At 38.5% G+C, this 20875-nt stretch overlaps 1 protein-coding gene and 1 long non-coding RNA gene across 5 annotated transcripts in view; one reads left to right on the forward strand and one right to left on the reverse strand.

The window, feature by feature from the left end:
- The window catches only part of LOC102007790, an 11772-nt gene extending 4864 nt beyond the window's left edge, over positions 1-6908 (forward strand). The window contains exon 3 of the long non-coding RNA XR_261208.2: positions 6821-6908. This is a non-coding gene — a long non-coding RNA (uncharacterized LOC102007790). The remainder of the gene's footprint in view (positions 1-6820) is intronic.
- Positions 1559-20875, reverse strand: part of Prlr (prolactin receptor) — a 165283-nt gene continuing 145966 nt past the window's right edge. For all 4 annotated transcript variants that reach the window (XM_005386193.2, XM_005386194.2, XM_013515018.1 and 1 more), the window contains exons 5-9: positions 17819-17988; positions 16293-16434; positions 14981-15080; positions 11833-11902; positions 1559-9990 (exon numbers count right to left, since the gene is read on the reverse strand). In XM_005386193.2, coding sequence (XP_005386250.1) covers positions 8983-9990; positions 11833-11902; positions 14981-15080; positions 16293-16434; positions 17819-17988 — 1490 coding nt within the window. In that variant the 3' untranslated portion in view covers positions 1559-8982. The remainder of the gene's footprint in view (positions 9991-11832; positions 11903-14980; positions 15081-16292; positions 16435-17818; positions 17989-20875) is intronic.

The following is a 20875-nucleotide window of genomic DNA, read 5'->3' on the forward strand; positions in this document are numbered from 1 at the left end:
TTGGTTTTTCTCCGGTACCAGGAACCGAACTCACGACCTTGCGCTTGCCAGGCAGGCGCTTTTGCCGCTGAGCTAAATCCCCAGCCCCTAAATCAATTTAAACTAAGCATTTTTACCATTGCAAAAGAATTTGCTCTGAAAAGTGATCGAAAAATGCATTATAAAGTTACATAGTTTAGCTACAGGTCAATATTGACCATGTAAAGTAAAACTATTAGGAAATGTCATTTAAATTTACCTTGTAATTTTAATAATTTTACAAGTAACAAATGTGTCACTTAAAAATGTAACTTTGCCATATACAAATCCCTTTAAACACTTTTATAAATGTGGTTATAAAACTTCCTGAGTTACTTTTTCTTATACCAGTGTTTGCTACCCAACATTCACATTATGTTTTATTTGGCTGACATCCTCTAACCTTTTCTTTAAAAAATACTTTACAGCAACTATAAAAACATCTGTGCTTCAAGTCAGTTTTAATGTGAACTTGATCTTAATGAGATGCTTAACATTTGCATGGGCAGCGGGAGCTCTGGTGGGTCCTGTGGAGTGGGTGGATGGGGTTATAGATAAAAGAATTCCAATTATACGTGTCAGGACTTCTAAAGTGGAATATATTTATAATATCTACAACAAGTTCAGTTTTGCCTACACAGTTTAGAGGGACTCAAAGCTGGTAGGAATTTCACCACACCCCATACCCAAGAAGACTTCTGTTGGGGGTTTTTCAATGACCATATTCTCATACTTTTCATTTGTATCCTTCTTCTTCATACCAGCATGGAAGATGAATCTTCCATCCCTTAAAAATGAGGTAGATTCAGAATGTATAAATTTTGGTAAGTAAAATGTAGGTAGCAGTCTTGACTGGATTAAGATTTCAGATGGGATTCTGGTAAAATGTAGCAACATAGAATTTCTGATTTCTTTCAGGAAAGCATGTGAAATACTTTTTGAAAACTATGTGTTATTTACACAGCCCCTGACTAATTGTACAGATCTTGTGACTGGAGACTGACACTCCAAATTTTGCAGCTTGAGAAAAATTCATGGACCCGTAAATGAAAAGTTCCAATAGAAGCACAGAAGAGAGAATGTTTCTTTGCTTAAAGCCAAATTTGAGAGTTTGACATTCATATCAGAAAGAAATTCCTTCTTTTTCAGTAGCATATGGCATCAGATAATTAGAAGGTGACAGAGAATAGTTTGCAAAGCACTGCCTTACCCACAATTTCACAATCTTGTGATACTAGCGGAATAGTAGGTGATTTTTAGATCTAGATTTGTTATGTTATCCATTTACACTTCATCTGATAGAATTTGCCAGATAAGATGTTAATAATATTTATGGACATTCAAAGGGATTCTGTATCTTTTTTTGATGGGTTAGTAATTTTGCTTTGTAATCATATGGTAGGATAAACAAGAAAAGATGTTTTGGTTAAATTTATAAGAAAAATTCCCTGATTATAGATCTTTTAGCAGCAAAAACCTAAATTGCATCAACCACATGTTATTCTACTTGTCCTCATTTCAAATACAAAAAGATAAAAAATAGGCAAGAGAAATAAACATTTATTGAGTCAAACACTGAGCTGGGTGTTTTGAATAATGACATAAATAGAGACATAATAATCATATTACACTAGGCTATCCAAAATTTTGTTTGGCAAGCATTGTTTTTGGCATGCAGTAAAAATGAAGATGTGAGAATAGCAGTTAGCATAATCTCCCATTCTACTGACAAAGATTTAAAGATTTAACTGTCCATGCTGTTCCTGTGAAATAGAAGGACGCAGATGAATAAATCCTTGGAAAACAGCAACCATAATGTGCAATAATCAAAGATTTACAGAATAAGAAATGCAAGATAACCAACCAGAAGACTGTAGTCTATACCTCTTGGAGGTTAAAAAGGAGAAACAATGACATTATAACAAAAACATAGAGATGAGTTTTAAAAACTAAATTGAAATTATTTCCGATAAACGGCTGATGTTTCCCATACCATAGTGTATTTGATGTCTAAAATCAAATAAGGAAAAGGTTTATTTTTAAGGTATTTAGAGAAATTAAATTGTATTCCTGATTATAGATCTGTTAGCAGCAAACACTTTTCAAGAAAATTGTTTCAGCAACGTACATGTAAATTTGCTCTTCTGTGTTTCAAGTATGAAAAAAAGAGAGGAAAGGTAAGCAGTGGAAGGAAACGTCTACTGAGCGAGGCACTGAGCTGAGCATTTTCAATAATTGCATACATTATCATGGCTTTGGGCAAACGCTGTGAAGTGACTTACAAGAAGTAAACCTGTATCTGGGTTTTTTTTAATTTGATGACTATGTATTCATTTTGAATTTCACTCATCAGCCAGTTTTTCTAAATAAAATATAACAATGTAAAAGGTGGTTACTCAGAAAACAGAAAAAACCTGCAAAGTGGTGAATTAGAAGGTATAATCTACAAAAATAACTCCAGCAATATACCGTAACAATCACATCTGGTTTCCTACTTAATGTTGAAGTTTGCTTGGCATTTTCTAGGGAAAAAGCAGAGGTAGTGGTAGCTTTGAAAATATGGAACTTTGTACTGTGGCACAGACTTCACTTCAATATGGCTTTATAAGAGACAAAATCACTCAGTGGGTGGGGTCTAGATTGCTTTGGTTTCCACATGAGAATCTTAAATTGTTTCAATGAATGATGAAGTGAAAACGCCAGATTCATGATGCAAACACACATGAAGACTCAGTAGTCACATGAAGCAAAGTGGAGGAGTTGACATTTAAGCAGTTGTTAGATTGTACTTTAAACACATAACGCCCAGAACAGCTGCATAACTGCATATATTACTTCTAGACAGATCACAGAAAAAATTAGTGCATTCACAGTTTCCACAAATATATTATTACATATTTTTAGTTTTGTTTTATAGACAGACAGGATCACATTGAAATTATGTATAGATAAATTATGTCATTAAATAATGATTTTCATTTCCATTACATGATGTGTTTCATAAGGAGTATATAGTTTAATGTGACATATAGTATTTTCAAACGCATAAAACAATATGGTATACAATATTGATTAAAGTCAGTAATGTCGTAAGACAACTACATACGCCACTGAAACGGTCAAAGCATGAGATGTAATATCTTTTTATAAGTAGATCTGAATGAAGGTTATTAGGACACAGAGGGAATCTTGTCATTTCAGTGTCATTTTTTTCAGGACTTTTATAAAGCAAGTAATTTTTCAGAAGTAAATTTGCTTAGATTCCCAATTTCAGATAATATGACAGAAAGATCCTGCCTGAAGATTTGCAAAATGTGCTCAGAAAAACTCAGTATTTTGAAGTTTATCCAGATTAAGCACAATTTGACCATAACTATTAAAGGTTATTTCTAATATTACTGCTTTAGTTCCAAAAGATTTTAGAGCTTTTTTTTTTATTTTTAAAATAGCAGCAGGCAAAGTATAGGGTTCCCAAAGATTTTAGAGTTGTTTTTTTATTTTTAAAATAGCAGCAGGCAAAGTGTAGGTTGATACACCGTTTAAACAGGTTATATCTTTCCACTGTGCACGTCTCCATGGTGTTTAATTGAATTTAGGGTATAAATCAAAGGAATCATTATGGACAGAATAGCTGCCAGCCTTTGGTGTAAATTAAGTGCATTTCCAGATTTTATGGCCATAAACTGAGAGAATTAATAGATTCGTCCTTTTTCTAACATTGGGTTTAGTAGGTAATCTTGGCATTTATTAGCACACTGAGATGCCTAGAACTTTGGAAATAACCTGTTATCTTCTGTTCTTTTTACTTAAACTGAAATAGATATCACAGTGTCCCAATAAAAAAATTCACTTCCCTGAGAAACAAAAGTTTGGAGAGAACTTCTGTTTGATTTATAGATAATTTTACAGATGTATTTGTTAAACATAAAATAAATCTAGGCTGCAATTATAAATACAGTTTCTGGTTAGTTCGTAAGCTCTAAAGCAATCACTGTATATTTTTGTTTCTTCTAAGACTTCTAGTGTCTAGTCAATAGGATAGCTTGGATTCATTGATGGTCTTTGAGTTAACTAAATAATGAATATAGACTCAAATCTTTACTCATGTGAATCTCTAAATGGGTTTACTTGTGACCCTCAGCTTGGGCTTGGATATCTGTATGGTGATTTCATATTTGATCTGTTCTTTGCAGGGCCAAAATAATTGTTTATGAGTAATTTTGTGTGTTCTGGATTCTATGGTTGCTACTGTACATATTTAGCCTGTAGGAGAAGAGAGGCAGTGACCACCTACAATGTAAACTAGGAAGGAAGGAAAAGGGGACATGAAGACATTCAATCTATTGGACCTTAAGAAATGAATCTGTTTTTCTCTGAAGCATTTTTGCAGACACACTGAGTCAGGAATTCACTGGTTAGGTCAGGAACATGTCAGCAAGAGATGGCACCTAGGCCTTTGACTTGAAGGTTTGGATTACCTAGATTAAGAGAATTAAAGACAGAGCTGGAAATGTTAGAAGCATTTTTGGCCGACTCACTCATTGAGCAAATGAGGAAATAGTGACAAGAATTTAAAGAACTTAAGCAAGGTCATCTAGCCTGTTTAGTGACAATGAGGTGACCTAGAGCTGAACATTGAGTACTCAGTTACTATCTTAGTAAGAACAATATTGTGCTTGAGTCTAAAGGGCAGAAAAGGAAATTTGCTCACTGAAGTACACACAAGGCTTAATCAATAGCAAATCTATGTTAGCAGCACTAGGAAGAGGGGTTCAGTCATTAATATTTTTCCATCTGTGTGCAAAATTTCAAAGTGTACAATTATCTTTTTCAGGCACTTACATGCAATTCAGTGATACTTAAAAGTTCACCAATGTTTTTAAATGGAGACGCTAGAATAATAGGGTGATAGATTTATCCTACAATCGTAGCTAGACTCAAGGTTTTTTTTTTTTTTTTTCCTTTTTTGTACTGGGAATCAGACTCAGGACCTTGTGCTTGCCAGGTGGGCGCTTATACCACTGCTGTATCGCCAGCCCCCAGACTCAATTTCTTATCCGACAAATTAAGTTACACTATTCACATCAGCTGTATGGTAACTCAATGGGACAATATACAAAAACCATTGAACACTGTGCTGGTTAGTCCTTAGACCATTTTATCATTTCCTTTCTAGCCTCTCTTTTTTCATCTCTCAATTCATTTAAGAGAAATTTACATTAGGTATATTTTACTTTCCACTCAATAGAACTTTCTTGCAAAATGAAAGCTTTTTATAAAAGTAAAGGCACTTCCTAAAAACATACAAATTGGTTTCTTTCTTGTCTATTCTAGGGAGATAGGGAAGGTACTAAGGGCAGGGCCAACTCTTTCTGCAAATGCTGGGCAGCAGAGGGCAGCTCAAAACAGAGAAAGCCAGCTTTCCTCCAGAGATGAACTACTACTTGGAACTTGGGTGCCTCTGGTTGCTCATTAATTTAGGTCATCTAGCCTGATTTCCTCACCGGTTCAGTTGGGTCATCATAGGGCAAAGAGTCAAACTTCTTTGATGTTATATAGACAGTAAAAGACCTATTTCTTCAGACCAAATCAGTTTGAATCTTTAGTCCATAACTGACCCCCAGTATTGGTCTTAGGCACTTAGGAAAATGTAACATCCACAAAAATCAGTGATGTTCTGTAGTAACTTGTGCTCACCTTGGGGCGCCCGTTGTCAGGGAATGTTTTGCCATTTGAATGATAAGCTCCCAGAAGTCATTTATTGACTCTACCCAGGTTCCATGTGCTTTATAACTTAAATATTTAAGTATTTGTTAATAAAAGTATGAATTTTCATAACTCAGAGCATAAGGCTCTATAAGTCACTTGGGAAATGATTATTTGTAAACTATGATCAGTAGGCAGATATTGGTCATAGGCAGATAGATCTGGCTATCTATCAATAGCTAGAAAAAAGGTTTGAGGCTGCTGGACTACATGAGGAGTGAACAAGACTTGCTTCCATTAGAGATCAGTTAAAGAGTCATTGAATTTTCCCACACGTCTATTTTCTATCTTAGGTTTCTCATCTCTATGTGTTTGCACACAATTTTAGATATGATTCTGTGCCTACATAACTAATAAAGTGCATGTGAAATATATTAAGACCAGTTGGAGCTGATGATTTAAAAAATGAAGTACGATGAATGCATCACTGATGATTACTTTGTATTTCCATAATGAAGACCAATTATTTCAATTATTTGATAGCTTAATTAAGATACAAGGCATTGGTTCAAATTATCTTTGTGGGAAAATATTTAGTGAGTCATGGAAGCAAGGACTCAGAGTTTAAAAGGATCTTAGAGATTATTGTTTCCAATGTTTTCTTCAGAAGAAGCTGAGACAGAAGGGACTTAGTCTCTCCAAGGTAAAACATTTAGGACTAGAATCCAGGTCTCTTCAACTCTAGTATGCATTCTTCCATACAAAGGGCTGTCTCCTTAAGAAAAAATATTTTAGGCCATGAAAAAAACAAAACTTACACAGTGACAGTTGATCATAGCGTTGATGGGATTGTAGTCTTGACTTTATTTAATGATTACTAATTGGTGCTTTTTTGAGATTTGGTTAGAATCTTTAGCCAGCCAAAATATTCTTCATATATGTAAAATTATATCTCAAAATCAGATTATTTTTGTTTTAAAATTATAAGACATATGTATACAGATATAGAAATTTTATCATATTCATATAAACAAAATGCCATTATGTACACCTTAACCACTAATAGATTTGTTTTTTTTTTTGCCTTCTCTTACAGACAGGCTTGTTCATTGTAAGTTACACAGACTGGATCTGTACTTTCCTGTGGAGGAGTGTTTGCATGCAGTAAGATAACCTTCAGTGGAAATGGTCATCTAGGACAGTGCTTCTCAGGTTTCAACGTACAAGGAATCATCTAGATCTTAAATGCAGATGCTGATTTTGTAGGTCTGGTCTGGAGCCTGAGATTCTGCAAACAAAATTTTCAAGCAGTGGCTGGGTGATTCCCATACAGTTACTTCTCACACACTGAGTATTGAGGATATGAGATGGAATGAGCATGGAAAACTTTATTTATGCTTCCTTCACTCACAAGAAGTTGTTTGTACACTGTACTGGGAAAATAAAGCTTCAGATCTTTTACTTTTGCAGTTCACAAAGCACTGGTAAAGTATTCACTTTCATTCATCAGGAAACATCTGTGTCCAGTTCCTATCAATATGGAAGTGAATGTTTAACTTGCAGAGTGAGTTTCCTTTTCTTTATGTCCATGTAGTGAATGAAAAGAAGATGGATTTGTCAAGAGGTAAAATGAAAAATATAAGGAAGCAGTTTGAGCAGTAGATAAGTAATGGATGCTCCCATTAAAATGGAAATCCAAGCTTCAACCAGTTTCAAGGAGCCTACCCTTGGAACTGATGTGCAGACTCCCACTACCATACCTCGAGTTCTGGAGATGTTCCTGATGTTCTACAGATGTCTGCTTTCCTTGAACTTTTATTTGAACACTTCTGATATGAGTATGGTATCTACCTCTGCCAACGTTTTGCAAATAGATATATTCCAGAGAGGTACTAGCTCCTGGTTTTTCTTAAAATTCTTCTGCTGCCAAAAAGTGCTCAGAAAAACAAAACAAAACCTAACAGGTGTTAGAAATCACATTCTCCTCCATTTTTATGGTAGCTTTATGAAGATACACTTGTTGATAGGCCAAAGCCCTAGAATAGCCCTGAAGCCACAGGCAAAATCTATTCTGGTCTGTGGAGAGCCCTAAAACCCTAGGTTGGGGGTAGTTGTTTCAGCTTAAGGTATCCTGGACATAAAAAGAATCAAAGAATATACTCCATTGTGTTGGAAACTGAATTTTGTCATCTATTTCATATGGCATTTTACCCCACAAACAAGAACTGCATATATACCTCGAATACTCATTGTCACCTTGTAGCAGCAAGTACTGTATCCACTGAATACTTAAAGAACTGTACCGGGAAAATAGAAAATAGTCCTTTGTTTTACCTAATCAGTAGAAAAATAGTCTTCAAAAATACATTGCTAAACTTATGGGCTTGTATTAAAGTAGAATTTGTATGTACAGTAAGGCAGTGTTTCTATTAGCATCCTGCTGTGATTCTTTTAAAGTTTGTCTTTTAAAGTTTGTCTTTGGGAATTTTTTTCACTAAGCAAAGACTAGGGTGTATAATTAATTATCTAACTTGCTGAAGTGAAACAGGAAAACATCCTAAAAAGATTCACCACATGATTCATTTGCCTCTTGTGCAGCAGAGAATTTTACTTTCCAAAGCTATATAGAGACTTCAGAATGAAATAAAATTTAGGGGAGAAACACATACCTGACACATTCGAACTATCTTAAGAGAAAATTAGGGTTGTCATTTCACTCGCATATCAACAGTGTGTTAGTAAGGTATAGGAATTGGTGCAAACAATTCTTCAGTTATTCTGGAATGCATTTTCATTAAATGTGTTTTATTGGAATAATCCTAATAAAATGAAGGAGTAGTGTAAAAGTTAGGCAATTGGTCTTCAAAAGTGGTTTTCATTTGCTGTGTATCTGTCACCTTCTTGTGCAAAACCATTTTGATCTTTTCATTGCCTTCTGACACACACTAACACCAAAGCCTTTCCCAGAGGATATGCCCCATTGGCAGTGTCCATCAAGAGTACTAAGCAATGTGCTTTTATTTCACTGAACACATAATTTTTATAACTAATAGAAAAAAGTAAATCTACAAATCATGGAGACAAAATAATTCGTTTGGAAATCAGCTGTTGAAGAAAGAGGCAAGTGGCTGTGCATGGACCATGAAAAGGAGCGAAGTAGTGCTATTCTACCCACATTCTTAAACATCATTAGCAGATGGTTTTTCATAACTCTGTAGTGGTACCTGAAGAAAAATCACATTATCACCGATCATTTCATTAATCAACCTGCCCATGAAAGGAGCACATGAAGCTTGCAGGGTCCATGTACTCCAAACCACCCCGCTGGAGTCTGCAGTTGCTTGGTGTTGCAGTGTTGTAGCCTGTGTCTTTCTCAGTTTGATTCTGCTGAAGGGGTGGTACAGCCTCTTTGTTTTGAGCTCGTGGATCAGACACTAACACCAGGATGTTGTTATCCATAACTCTGGCCACTTTAGCATACTCTTTACAATTTTCGGGAGCCTGTGGCTTCTCTGTCTGGTCAATGCTTTCTTTCTGTTTTGGGGTCAATGACAGTGCTCCATCTTTGTTGACCTTGTGAATCTCCACATAATCCAGGGGTTTAGCAGGGATGCAGGGGCCTTTTTCCTGGGGCAGAAGCCATGCTGTGTCTTGCTCAGTCTTAGAAGGGAAGCTTTCCACCTCAATCTGCTCAACTGCCTTTCCCCCAACTCCAGCCTCAATGGTTTTAGAGAATTTCAAAGCATCTCTGCCTGATTTGTCTAACACAGTGGCCACTGCAGCTTTGGGGCCCATGGTCAGCTCACATACTTCACCAGTGCTGTTGTAAGGAGACTTCGGGTTGTGCTGGGTAGGCTGAGGTAAAGGCCAGGTTGAGGATCTGGATCCGTTAGCATGGAAGTGAAGGATTTTGTCTTCTGTGCTTCTGGTCTGGGGGTCCCAGGTGCAGGTAATATTTGCTTCCAGATTCTCTAGCTTCTCAATGACCTCAGGAGTGTGGAAAGTGGGAGGATTGGCCCAGGGTCTCTCACACTTTTCAGACAAAAGGGAAGGGCTGTCACAACTTCCATGGCCAGAGTCATTATCGGGATCTGGATGTTGGGATTTCACAACTTGACCTGGGTATTTTTTGGAAAAAGCTGGCATTAGCTGCTGGTCGTCAGAGTCACCTACTTCTAAAAACTCCACCAGCAACTCCTCACAGTCAGAAGTTGGGGGAAGGTCTTGGCATCCCAAGGTACTCAGGAGTTCTTCAGTCTTGCCTTTCTATGGAAACATAGACACAAAAAGAGAGAGCGCTGTTAGCTTTATCACATGCCCAGTCTGCATCACATATGAGTGATGTCTGTTTATTACTTGAGCAGGGTGGGTATGGTAACAACCTCACAGGATTTCCCAAACACCAGGCATTTGTGTACCAGGCCATCTATAGTCACCTTCTGGTTACTACTCATCAAATACCTTTCTTTAAATTAATTTATTAGTTTCACTTAATTTCTCTCTAAGCAGTAATGACCATTGGTTCAATGGGCAAGTAGTATACATACATATCATAAACATAAACTATCAAATAAAAAGATCTTGGGAACCATCTGAAGCCACAGTGTTCACATATGGATCTAGCACTTGGACACTCATTGGCAGAGCAGTTCTGGACTCACTGCTGGGCTTCTAACCTCTTCCACTCCTCTTTAGACTTGGTGATGAGTTAATTCCCCTCTTTTTCCTTTCCTGCAATCCTTGTCTTTTTCTCCCCCTCTTCCTATTTATTCTCTCTTCCCTTTTTTCTCCTCTTTCTCAATTTCCTCTCACTTCCTTCCTTCTATTCCTCTTTTTCCTTCCCCTCCTTCTGTTCCCTCATTTTGCCTACTTCATATTTTCTTCTCTCCCCTGTTCTTCTTCCTCCTCCTTTTCTTCTCCCTCTCTTTCTTCTTCCCCTTACTGCTTCTCTTTTCCCTGGTTCTCTGATTTAAATAAGGTGCTGGTGCCTATGCCTATGCCTATGCCTTTGCTTTATCGCTTATAGGCTATAGATGACTTTGGACAAACTACTGTGTAAATCCCAGCTTCTCCATTTAAAAAATGGGAATAATATTATGGATTTGGGAGGGATGTTTTTGAGGATTAGAGATCATGAAAGGGAGAATATTGTACTTTTTCAACCCTCAAATTAGCTACACTATCATTAAGCCTCTGAATGGCTGGGAGGTTGAGATATGAGCTCCATTGTAGTTAATTTAGTTAGTTGAGGTACTGATGCTGGTTCTATAAAGGTCAGTGCTAGACTAGATAGTGGGTAGAGGGCACTGGACCAGGATCCAAAACTCCTAGGCTCAAGTCCCTGCAGTGATATTCACAACCGAAAAGAGCTGCAGACAAATCAAATTCTCTGGGACTCACTTTTCATATTCTTACACTATCAACCTCTCAGTAACTGGGTCAGTTGGAATTTGCAATTATTCACAGATACTAGCTTTTCAGATCAATCACTGTTCAGGTTAAGTTCAAATTGAAACTCTACCTTTCAATTTAGAGAGAAATTAAAAATATTCTAATCTCCCTTTTCATTCAAAATACGTTTAACCTTTAAGTTTCCTTTGGTTCAGTATAATGTGTCTTGGCAAATACCAGCTCCCATTGGACTGATCCAGTCTTAACCGACTGAAGAAACTGAGCAATAGGGGCAACAGAATATTCTGTCACTATGGCTTTATTAAAAGAACATTCAGGTGACAGCATTTACCAGTATATGTTGGAGGTGGTGGTTGTGGGTTCCTGTTTTATATGAATCAAAATATTCACTCTATTACTAAGTTGATCATTTGTTCCAAATGGTTCTCTTTGTGCTAATGAGCAAATCTAGCAAGCATTACCGTGTGTTTTTATATTTGTCTGGCTTTCCCTCCATGCCCTCTGACTGTTAGTATCTGATAGTTAACACCCTCATCTCTCACAGCTCTTTCTGGTTACGCACATGCTAATGAGGAGCAGCAGCTAGAGAAGAGTGACCATGAAGGCTAAGCTGGCTTAATGGGATGGTGTGTGCATGTATAAAGTTCATTATCACAAAGAAGAGAGTCACATACAGTCTCTACCAGTTGCACTTACCTCTAGCAGATGAGTGTCAAATCCTTTTATTTTCGGCCCAGGAATTGGTGGAAAGATGCAGGTTATCATTCTGCAAAGTAATTTGAGAGATTAGATAAGTGACTCATCTTTTCACTTTGCAATGTTTAAAAGATTGCTTTTAAATGATTGCTCCATGAAGAGTTCTAGGTCTGTGTGAAACTAACAATAAATGATAGAGATAATAATTACAGAGACCTACATTAAAATTTGCTCTGGCTAATTCAGGAAGATTCTGGAGCTAGTGGATCACTTGAATAATTTGCTTTTCTTAATTTTAGCTGCTCTTACAAGATTTTTACTATTTAACAACTGTGAACCTTCACTTGATGGAAAGAGTCCCTACTTCAAATGAATCAATGTGTTTTTTTACTTTTTTATACTCATAAAAGATTTTTTATGGGCAAACACACTGCAAGTTAATGGCTAAAATGAAATTTGGACTTATCTGTATGTTTCCATCATCTCTGTATTAAAAAGGAAAAAAAGAACCCCAGAAATTTAAAACAAGGTAACAGGAGAGTAACAATAATTAATACATTGCATATTGTTATCTTCAGAGTAGTTACTCAGAGTACAGGATATAGGCATGAGATATTGTACAAACATTGGTAGCACTGTCTTGGTTACTTTTTCTCACTGCTAGGACAAAATACCTGATGCCCAAAATTAAGGAAGGAAAGGTTTATTTTGCTTACAGTTTGTGGAGGTTTCAATCCGTACTTTGCAGATTATAAGGCAGAGTGGCACATTGCAGAGGGCTGCATCTCAGGGCGGCAGCACACAGGTAAGCAACCACCACCACTAGGGCAGAATGGGGGAGGAATGGCCCCAAGCAGCTTCTTCCTCTCCCTTACATATGCAAACTATCCACCCCAGGGCAAGTGTAGCTCTCACACCCACAATCATTCAACTCTAATAGCCTGCCCCATGTCCGCATGAGGCACTGGGGGGACACACAGACATAAACCATAACATTCCACCCCTGGCCCCCCAAAGACTCATGCCCATCCCTTCATACAAACAGCAATTAGTCCATCTGCAAGAGTTGCCAAAGTCCTAACAGTTTCAGCATTGCTGAAAAGTCCAAGTTCCAAGTCTCCTCCAAAATGTAAGGCAAACTCTCAGCTGTGAGCACCTTTACAAATGAAAAGTTAAACACTTCCAACATTCAATGGCACAAAATAAGCAGTACCATTCCAAAAGGTACAAACAGGGGAACACAGAGCATTGGGACCAAAGCAAGTCCAAAATCCAGCAGGGCTAACATCATGTCCTGTAGTTCCACATGCGGCATCTGAAGCAATCTGTGGCACATTGTAAGCTCTAAAGGGCTTTCATGAGTCCACCCCTGTGGCATTTCTGGTGGTTACAGCTTCCACGGCTTCTCTCTTAGGCCTGCTTTGCTCCCTCCATTCAGTTTTCCTTAGATCATCCACGGTCCTGGCTTTTCTAAATTTCTGAGGTCTCTAGGGCATCTTTTGCTTCACACTCACAGCCTCACACACTGCCCTCTCAGGGGCACACTGCCTGGCCTCTCAGGCCTTCTGAAATCTGGATGGAAGACTCTTAAACCTCAGAACTCCTGCATTCTCCATGCACCTAAAGCCAGGGCCACATGGATGATGCCAAGGTCTGCTGCCACCTGGAGCAGTAGCCAAGTTTTCCTCTCTCTTGGCCACAGGGGTTGAGTGCCTGGATCGCTGGGCACTCTGAATCCAATTCTGAGGAGCAGATTTTTTATGCTGCTGCCATTCTGGAGCCTGGTGTGGCCGCCGCCGCCATTCTGGAACATGGCGCTCAACAGCTTTCTCCTCAAGGCAAGGTCTTTCACCTTTGCAGTTTTGAGGCTGCAAAGGGTGGAGACTTGCTGCTTCTTGTGATGCCCTCAGGCCATCTTTTCTATTCTCCTGTTCCTTCTCAGGAATGGAGATCTCCTCAGCTCCACCTTTGCAGTCCACAGCTTTACTGGAGCTTTCTTTCTGGCCAAACTCACAACATTTTAAATCATCCTGCAGGGCTTTTTGTTCTTGATTCTCAATATAAATCTGGCTAAGAGCCCCCAACAATAGCCATGCCACTGCCCCAAAGTTTGACTGCCTTGATATTTGTTTTGCCAGATTAATCAGTCCACTGCCATCCTTAATCTCAGTCTTAGGCAAAGTCTCTGGACACGAGCAAAATGCAGACAAACTTTCTGCCAAGCCATAGCACACATCATCTGGAGTCCAACAACCAATGAAGTCCTTCTTCCCAGCAGAAACCTCCCAAACCTGGTCTTTACCAGCAAGATTTCTATCAGCTTTCTGGTCTTCCGAGCTCTGACCAGAATCTCCCAAACAGAACAGCCGAAGGCGTTCTAGTGCTTCTCTTTCAGGTGACATCTCCAAACTTTTCCAAACATTCCCCACAAGCCATTTCCAAAGGCTCTTGAACCATATGGTCAGATATAGTCACAGCAACGACCCCACTCCTGGTACCAAATTCTGTCTTGGTTACTTTTTTCTCGTTGCTGGGACAAAATACCTGACACCCAAAATTAAGGAAGGAAAGGTTTATTTTGCTTACAGTTTGTGGAGGTTTCAATCCATACTTGGCCAATTATAAGGCAGAGTGGCACACTGCAGAGGGCTGCATCTCAGGGCGGCAGCACACAGCTAAGCAACCACCACCACCAGGGCGGAATGGGGGAGGAATGGCCCCAAGCAGCTTCTTCCTCTCCCTTACATATGCAAACTATCCACCCCAGGGCGGTGTAGCTCTCACACCCACAATCATTCAACTCTAAAAGCCTGCCTCATGTCCGCATGAAGCATTGGGGGGACACACAGACATAAACCATAAAAAGCACAAACCTTTATTTTCAATGAACTAAGAGAAACTAGTAGAATAACTTTCTTAGCTATCTTGTTTATATATACATATTATTCCTTTTCCATTCTTTTCTTTCCCCTTTCCCCCATCACAGTTTCTCTTTTCTTTTAAGCTGGAGTAACTAGGACCCAAAATGTACAATAGATATTGCAAATTGGGAAGAAATTGTTCAAAAGCAAAGAGAATCTATATTGCTGTTTTTGCTATTATTCCTCACAACTGTGGTTGAAAGAAGGGCTGACAGATAGTGAAGTACCTGTAGCCCTTTAAAGCCACTGTCCAGAACATAACCAAACAGACCACAGCAGAGAGAATGGCCACAAAGACCCATACAGTTGCGTTGTTCATGCTGATGTCTAAAAAACAAACAGCCAGAAAACTTTGGTCACAGACAGCATCATTAAAAACAAACCAACCAGTCTATGCATGAAACTTTTGAACACAAGATTTTTTTCCACTGGAAAAAATTGTATGTCTTTTGACTTGGAGAGCAATTCAACACAGCATTAGTGATAGGTTTGATTTTTCCCATGTTATTAATATTTTAATATGTTGCACATATTTTACAATAGTCTACACATTTTAAAATCCTTTCATATTCTTTTATTTGCTCTTTAAGAAAGGAATCCATGGTCAATAGCAGTAATAATAATAAAAACCAACAGTCATATTAACCTTTTAAAATATATTGCTTTGTTTTATAGGTGCAGAAATCTATGAGTGGTCATGTCACTATTGAGTTGCAATCAGGATTAGAGCACAGGATTTCTGCTGCTAAACCCACTGCTTTTATTTAGTATAAGCCAGGGCTGAACTAGTTGCATGTCCTGAGCCACAGTTATTCAGTGCTCTTTCCAGTTTGCCACACAAATAACCCCTGATACTTCAGCTAGACAAGTTGTTGGAAAAGCTAGACTTTGTAGGGTTGCCCTGGTAAGGGGCCTAACTTCACTGACTTTCAGTTCCCTTACTTTTAATTCCTAAATGTAATGTAATTACATTTTCTTTAATACCCAAGAGAACTGGAGGTACTAAATGAGGTAAAAACTGTAAACTGTAAGGTACTTTAGAAATGCAGGAGGACTCACTCCCTTATAGAATAAAAGCCACTATATTTAATGTCACTTTGTTAGCACTGAAGATCTCTCATATACTGTGTCTTGGCTAAGAGGCAAACATGAAATTCTTTTTAGAGACCAAACAGTTCACACCTTTGAGTTGATATCTTATAAATTCTGGGATAATTAGATGATGGTCTTGACTGGGTCTTCTAAGTGACAGAGATGAGATAGATGGGGAGGACAGAATGACTAATCATTAAATCCCCTGAGCCATGCCTACAGACTATTTTAAAAACTGAGCCTCAGTGACAGTGACCCAGGAAGCCAGGGAGTGATTCAAACTCTTCCAAATGTCTGTGCATTTGGCAAAGAGATTATAAACCTATCTCTGCTTATTCTTCTGGCAAAGGCTCAAAGTAAGTTCACTATTAGTAGTAATTACATGCAAATTTACCATTTAAAAATATCCAGGCTTATAAGCCAAGGGTAACCAGGACACTTACTTACCACCAGGAATTTCAATGAGGTTCTCTTGGCTCCACTTACTCCAGTACCCATGATCTGGCTTGCAGCGAACTTGGACAAGGTATTTTTGTCCTGGGTGTAAGCTGAGAATCTTTAAATGTGTCTGCTGCCCTGCAGAATGTGTCTAAGGAGGATCAAAGGAAAAGAAACTCACTTCTGCATTTTGTCATGAAGAGGGAAACTTTTCCCCAGAATAATAATTTATTGGAGGCATTAGGGTGGATTACCATACTTAGAGGATACCATGTTTTCATTATTCCATTCTACTCTTTCAGTTCTGTCTCTTTCTTGCTTTAACATTTTCTCACACACAAAAAAATTCAACCTGTTTTCTATTCTTCCATATGGAACCATATTTCCAAAAGAAAAAATATCCCACATACTCCCAATTCTACTTCATGAGAGATAGGAAAATGTTATAAGTAAATTAACATTATAAATATAGAAGGGATAATAAAGCTAAAAAAACCTTCTAATTTCCAAGGAAGTAACTGATTCAAAGATTATTAATGGGCATTAAACCCATGAGATGGATTCAAAGATTATTAATGGGCATTAAACCCATGTGTCTTCATGTGTGTTGAGATGATTGTGTACAAGTTAAACATGCTTCTAAAATTAATGGATCAGACTGTTGTCTCCCCAGTCCAAGCATCAATTTAGCATCATTTATGGTTTAACCAAATGGCTGTATCTATTGAAATCATGAGTTATGTAGGACATATCACCTCTGAAGTGTGTGGGCCAAAAATTGTTCAATCAGAATCTAATCAAGTCTTCAGTTCTAATGCCTGCTTGCAAGAAATACAAAGGCAGAGAAATTAGCTAAATGAACCCATAGAGAACAAATTAGACAAGGTGGGTTAGTCTATTGATCAAGTGGCCTAGCCTTCTGAGGTCACTAAAACTGAAAGGATATAATAACCAGATACTACAGGTGGTCTTGAAGTGGATTCTTCGTGGTTCAGCAAACCAGTTGTTAAAGTTATTGTTGAAACACATGGTCAGTTGATTAAATATGGGCTGACTATTTCATGTTATTAAAGAATATAAATAAATTTTTGCTATTATTTTGGCTATGTTTGGGAATCTTTCTTTTTAAAAAATATATATCCAGAGATAGACTATCATACTACCTGTAATATACTGTCTTTTACATTGAAGTATCTAAAGTATTTCTTTACAAATACAACCACTGACCATAGAGAGATCGCACTGGGATACTCAACATTTCTTCCTCCAGTGTGGTTGTCAGGATCTAAGATATCCTTAGCAAGGTAGATGGGAAACAGGGGGAAGAAACTTGTGTAGTGCAAAAAACTATCTCTGGGAGAGAGGAAGATAAACCTTTTCAATCCCAGCAGAGGAGAGAAGGCCTTTCCCAATCTGGATGGGTTATGTCTGCATGAAAAGATTAATATGGTGGCCCACTAATTGGGTAAATGGTCTGTTCTCATTCATGCTTGCTAAAGAACATGGTTTCTTCAAATGGTTTCTGTTTGACTCACCTCCCACTCAGTTGCTTTCTCAGGTTTTAATCGAACTTCATACTCTAGTGCAAACCAACCAGACATTAGGTCAATTAGGTTGGGCGGGATCCATTTTATCCATAGATACGGTTTTCTGTCTTCTGGCTGTTTTACTTCCAAAGTCACATTCCGGGGAGAGTTTGGTTCAACTACAGATATAAAAGAAATTCCAGTTGCATTCATTGGTTGCACCTTTTATTTGGCCCTAGCATTTTCTATCATGAATTGCAATTTCTATCTATTAGCTCACCCCTTCTATTTTGTTGTGAGCTACAGCAAGACAAAAGATGCCTTCTGTCTCATGTCTGCACTTCAGGCTGTGATTTATATGGTAAGAGTAATACACACCTGAGATTTCATTCTTGGTGTAGTGTTCACTTTCCACAGGCTAAGCTCAGATACAAACCCCAATCATATGGCTGATGGCAGAGATCAAATTGGACTAAGATTTTCAAGTGGAGGTTAGGATGGAAGATCACTGGGAAGGGATTTAAAATAGCTGAGTTTGCTCTCTGAGCCCCGCACGCCCTGCGCAGAGAGTGAGTAATCCGGGAGCTGCAGGGCCCTAGGGTTCGAGTCTTTGCTCGGCCCACACAACCACAGTTCCCAGCTGAAACGTGCAGAGAGAGCCAGGTATTTTCCATCTACTCCCTAAGGGCAGAGTGCGCGAACAAGGACCCCACAGACATTATAGACTGAGTCGCTGCCAATCCGGCACCCATGGCAGAGAGGAGGTCCTGACTCAGAGGCCCCAGGGACTTTTCTGGCTGAGGGCTGGGCGAGCAGACTCTCCGAGCCCCATGCACCCTGTGCCGAGAGAGTGAGTACTCTGGGAGCTGCAGAGCCCATGGGTTCGAGTCTGTGCTTTGCCTTTGCCCAGATCCTCTAGCAAGTCGAAGGCTGGGAAAGTCTGTGACTGCTACCCATCTAGGCTGCATCTGGTTCCTGTATGTGTCCTGAACTGACTGGAGACATAGATTCAGGTGGTTCACAAACTGTAGACCCTGCCGTTTGTGTCTGAATTATGCCTGTACCCTAACCTGCCTGGAGACATAGGTCCACTGGACTGGGATTGTCACACCAGTGCAACCTGAGTCAGGTCGTGCATGTGCACTGAACTGCAAGGGGATGCTGGATCAGATGGTTGGCCATCATCTGACACAAGTGCCCATGTCTGAGAACTAAATACAAATCAAAAACTGCTGGAAATCCCGAGACTAAGTAGCGCTACTCAGAGGTCACCCAGAGGCAAACCTGAACAACAGGAAAAATAGGGACACTAGTTGTCTTGGCTGAGCAGCTATTGAAGAGGAAAACTGAGCTTTCTGCAACCAGTAGCAAACATGTCAAAATGAAAGACTAAAACACAATCCCAGAACTTCCCCCCAATCAGAACAAGTCCAGGAGACATCAACATAGGAGAACGTGGAAATCACATGCCTGAAATAGCTGAAATGATTGCAATGGAGGTAAAGAAACAACTCCATAAGGCCATAGAAGAGATGAGACTAGAAATAATCTCTCAGGCAAAAAGTGAAATGACAAGAATAATGAAGGAAATGCTCAAAAAGTCTGAAGAAGAAATATATAAGAAAATAGAAGAACAAAGGCAAGAGTCAGAAGTGTTCAGTGAAAAATATAGAAAGGACTTAGAACACATGAACCAGATTCTAAGAGACATCCAGGAAAACAAAGCTGCCACTGAAAGCTACCAAAACCGCTTGAATGAAGCTGAAGATAGAATCTCAGACGTTGAAGACAGCATGGCAGCTAGCGACTGTGAAAGAATGGATCTTGAAAAATCAGCAAGGATCCAGGAAAAATCAATTCAACAGCTGCAAGATGAGGCAAAGAGGAATAATGTATGACTTATAGGAGTCAATGAAACAGCAGGAAGAAACATGACTGACATGAAAAGATTATTTGCAGAAACAATAGCAGAAAATTTCCCGAGCATGGAAACAGAACCTGATATACAGTAAATGAGGCATTTAGAACTCCTAACAACCACAACCAAAATAAAACTACACCCAGACATATAATAGTCATGTTCCCAGATCTCCAGCAAAAGAACAGAATATTAAAAGCTGCCAGAGAAAAGACACAGATTACATATAAAAGGAAGCCCATCAGAATCACAGTAGACTTTTCAGCACAAACCATCCAATCAAGAAGAGCTCAGAGTGAAATATTACAGGCCTTGAGACAGAACAACTTCCAACCAAGACTGATGTACCCTGCCAAACTATCTCTCAAATTCAGTGGAGAAATAAAATATTTTCATGACAAAGAACAATTGAAGAACTTCATGAGCACCAAGCCAGCATTATAAAGAGTACTAAAAGGTATTCTGGACAGAGAAAAATCTGACTGCAATCTCAAAAACAACAGTAGGAATGAAACGTCAAGAAGAGCAAACAAATACACAGGTACAAAAAGTAGGCCACCAGCACAAGTAAATAACATGACAATGATAAATCAATACATATTGGTTGTAACTACAAATGTTAATGGCCTCAATCTCCAGTCAAAAGAAACAGACTGGTAGAGTGGATTGAAAAACAAAATCCAACAATATGCTGTATACAGGAAACACATTTCACTGAAAAGGAAATCAACAGACTAAAAGTCAAAGGATGGAAAACAATCCTTCATGCAACAGGAACCCAGAAAAAAGCAGGGGTAGCTATTCTGTTTGCAGACCATGTAAACTTCAAACCAACAACAATCAAAAGAGATAAAGAAAGTCACTATATACTAGTCAGGGGAAAATTGCAAGAGGAGGAGATAACAATCATAAACATCTATGCACCAAATATCGGAGTTCCAAATTATATAAGACAAATCTTAACAGGCATGAAAACCCATATAATTAATAACACTATTATAACAGGGGACCTCAACCCACATTGACACAAAAAGATAAGTCAAGTGGACAAAAAATCAGCAAGGAAATAACAGATCTAAACCAAAGCTGTGAACAAATGGACTTAGTAGATGTCTACAGAGTGTTCCACCCCACAACATTAGAATACA

This window comes from Chinchilla lanigera, unplaced genomic scaffold, assembly GCF_000276665.1.
Source record: "Chinchilla lanigera isolate Chin_1 unplaced genomic scaffold, ChiLan1.0 scaffold00025, whole genome shotgun sequence".
NCBI lineage: Eukaryota > Metazoa > Chordata > Mammalia > Rodentia > Chinchillidae > Chinchilla > Chinchilla lanigera.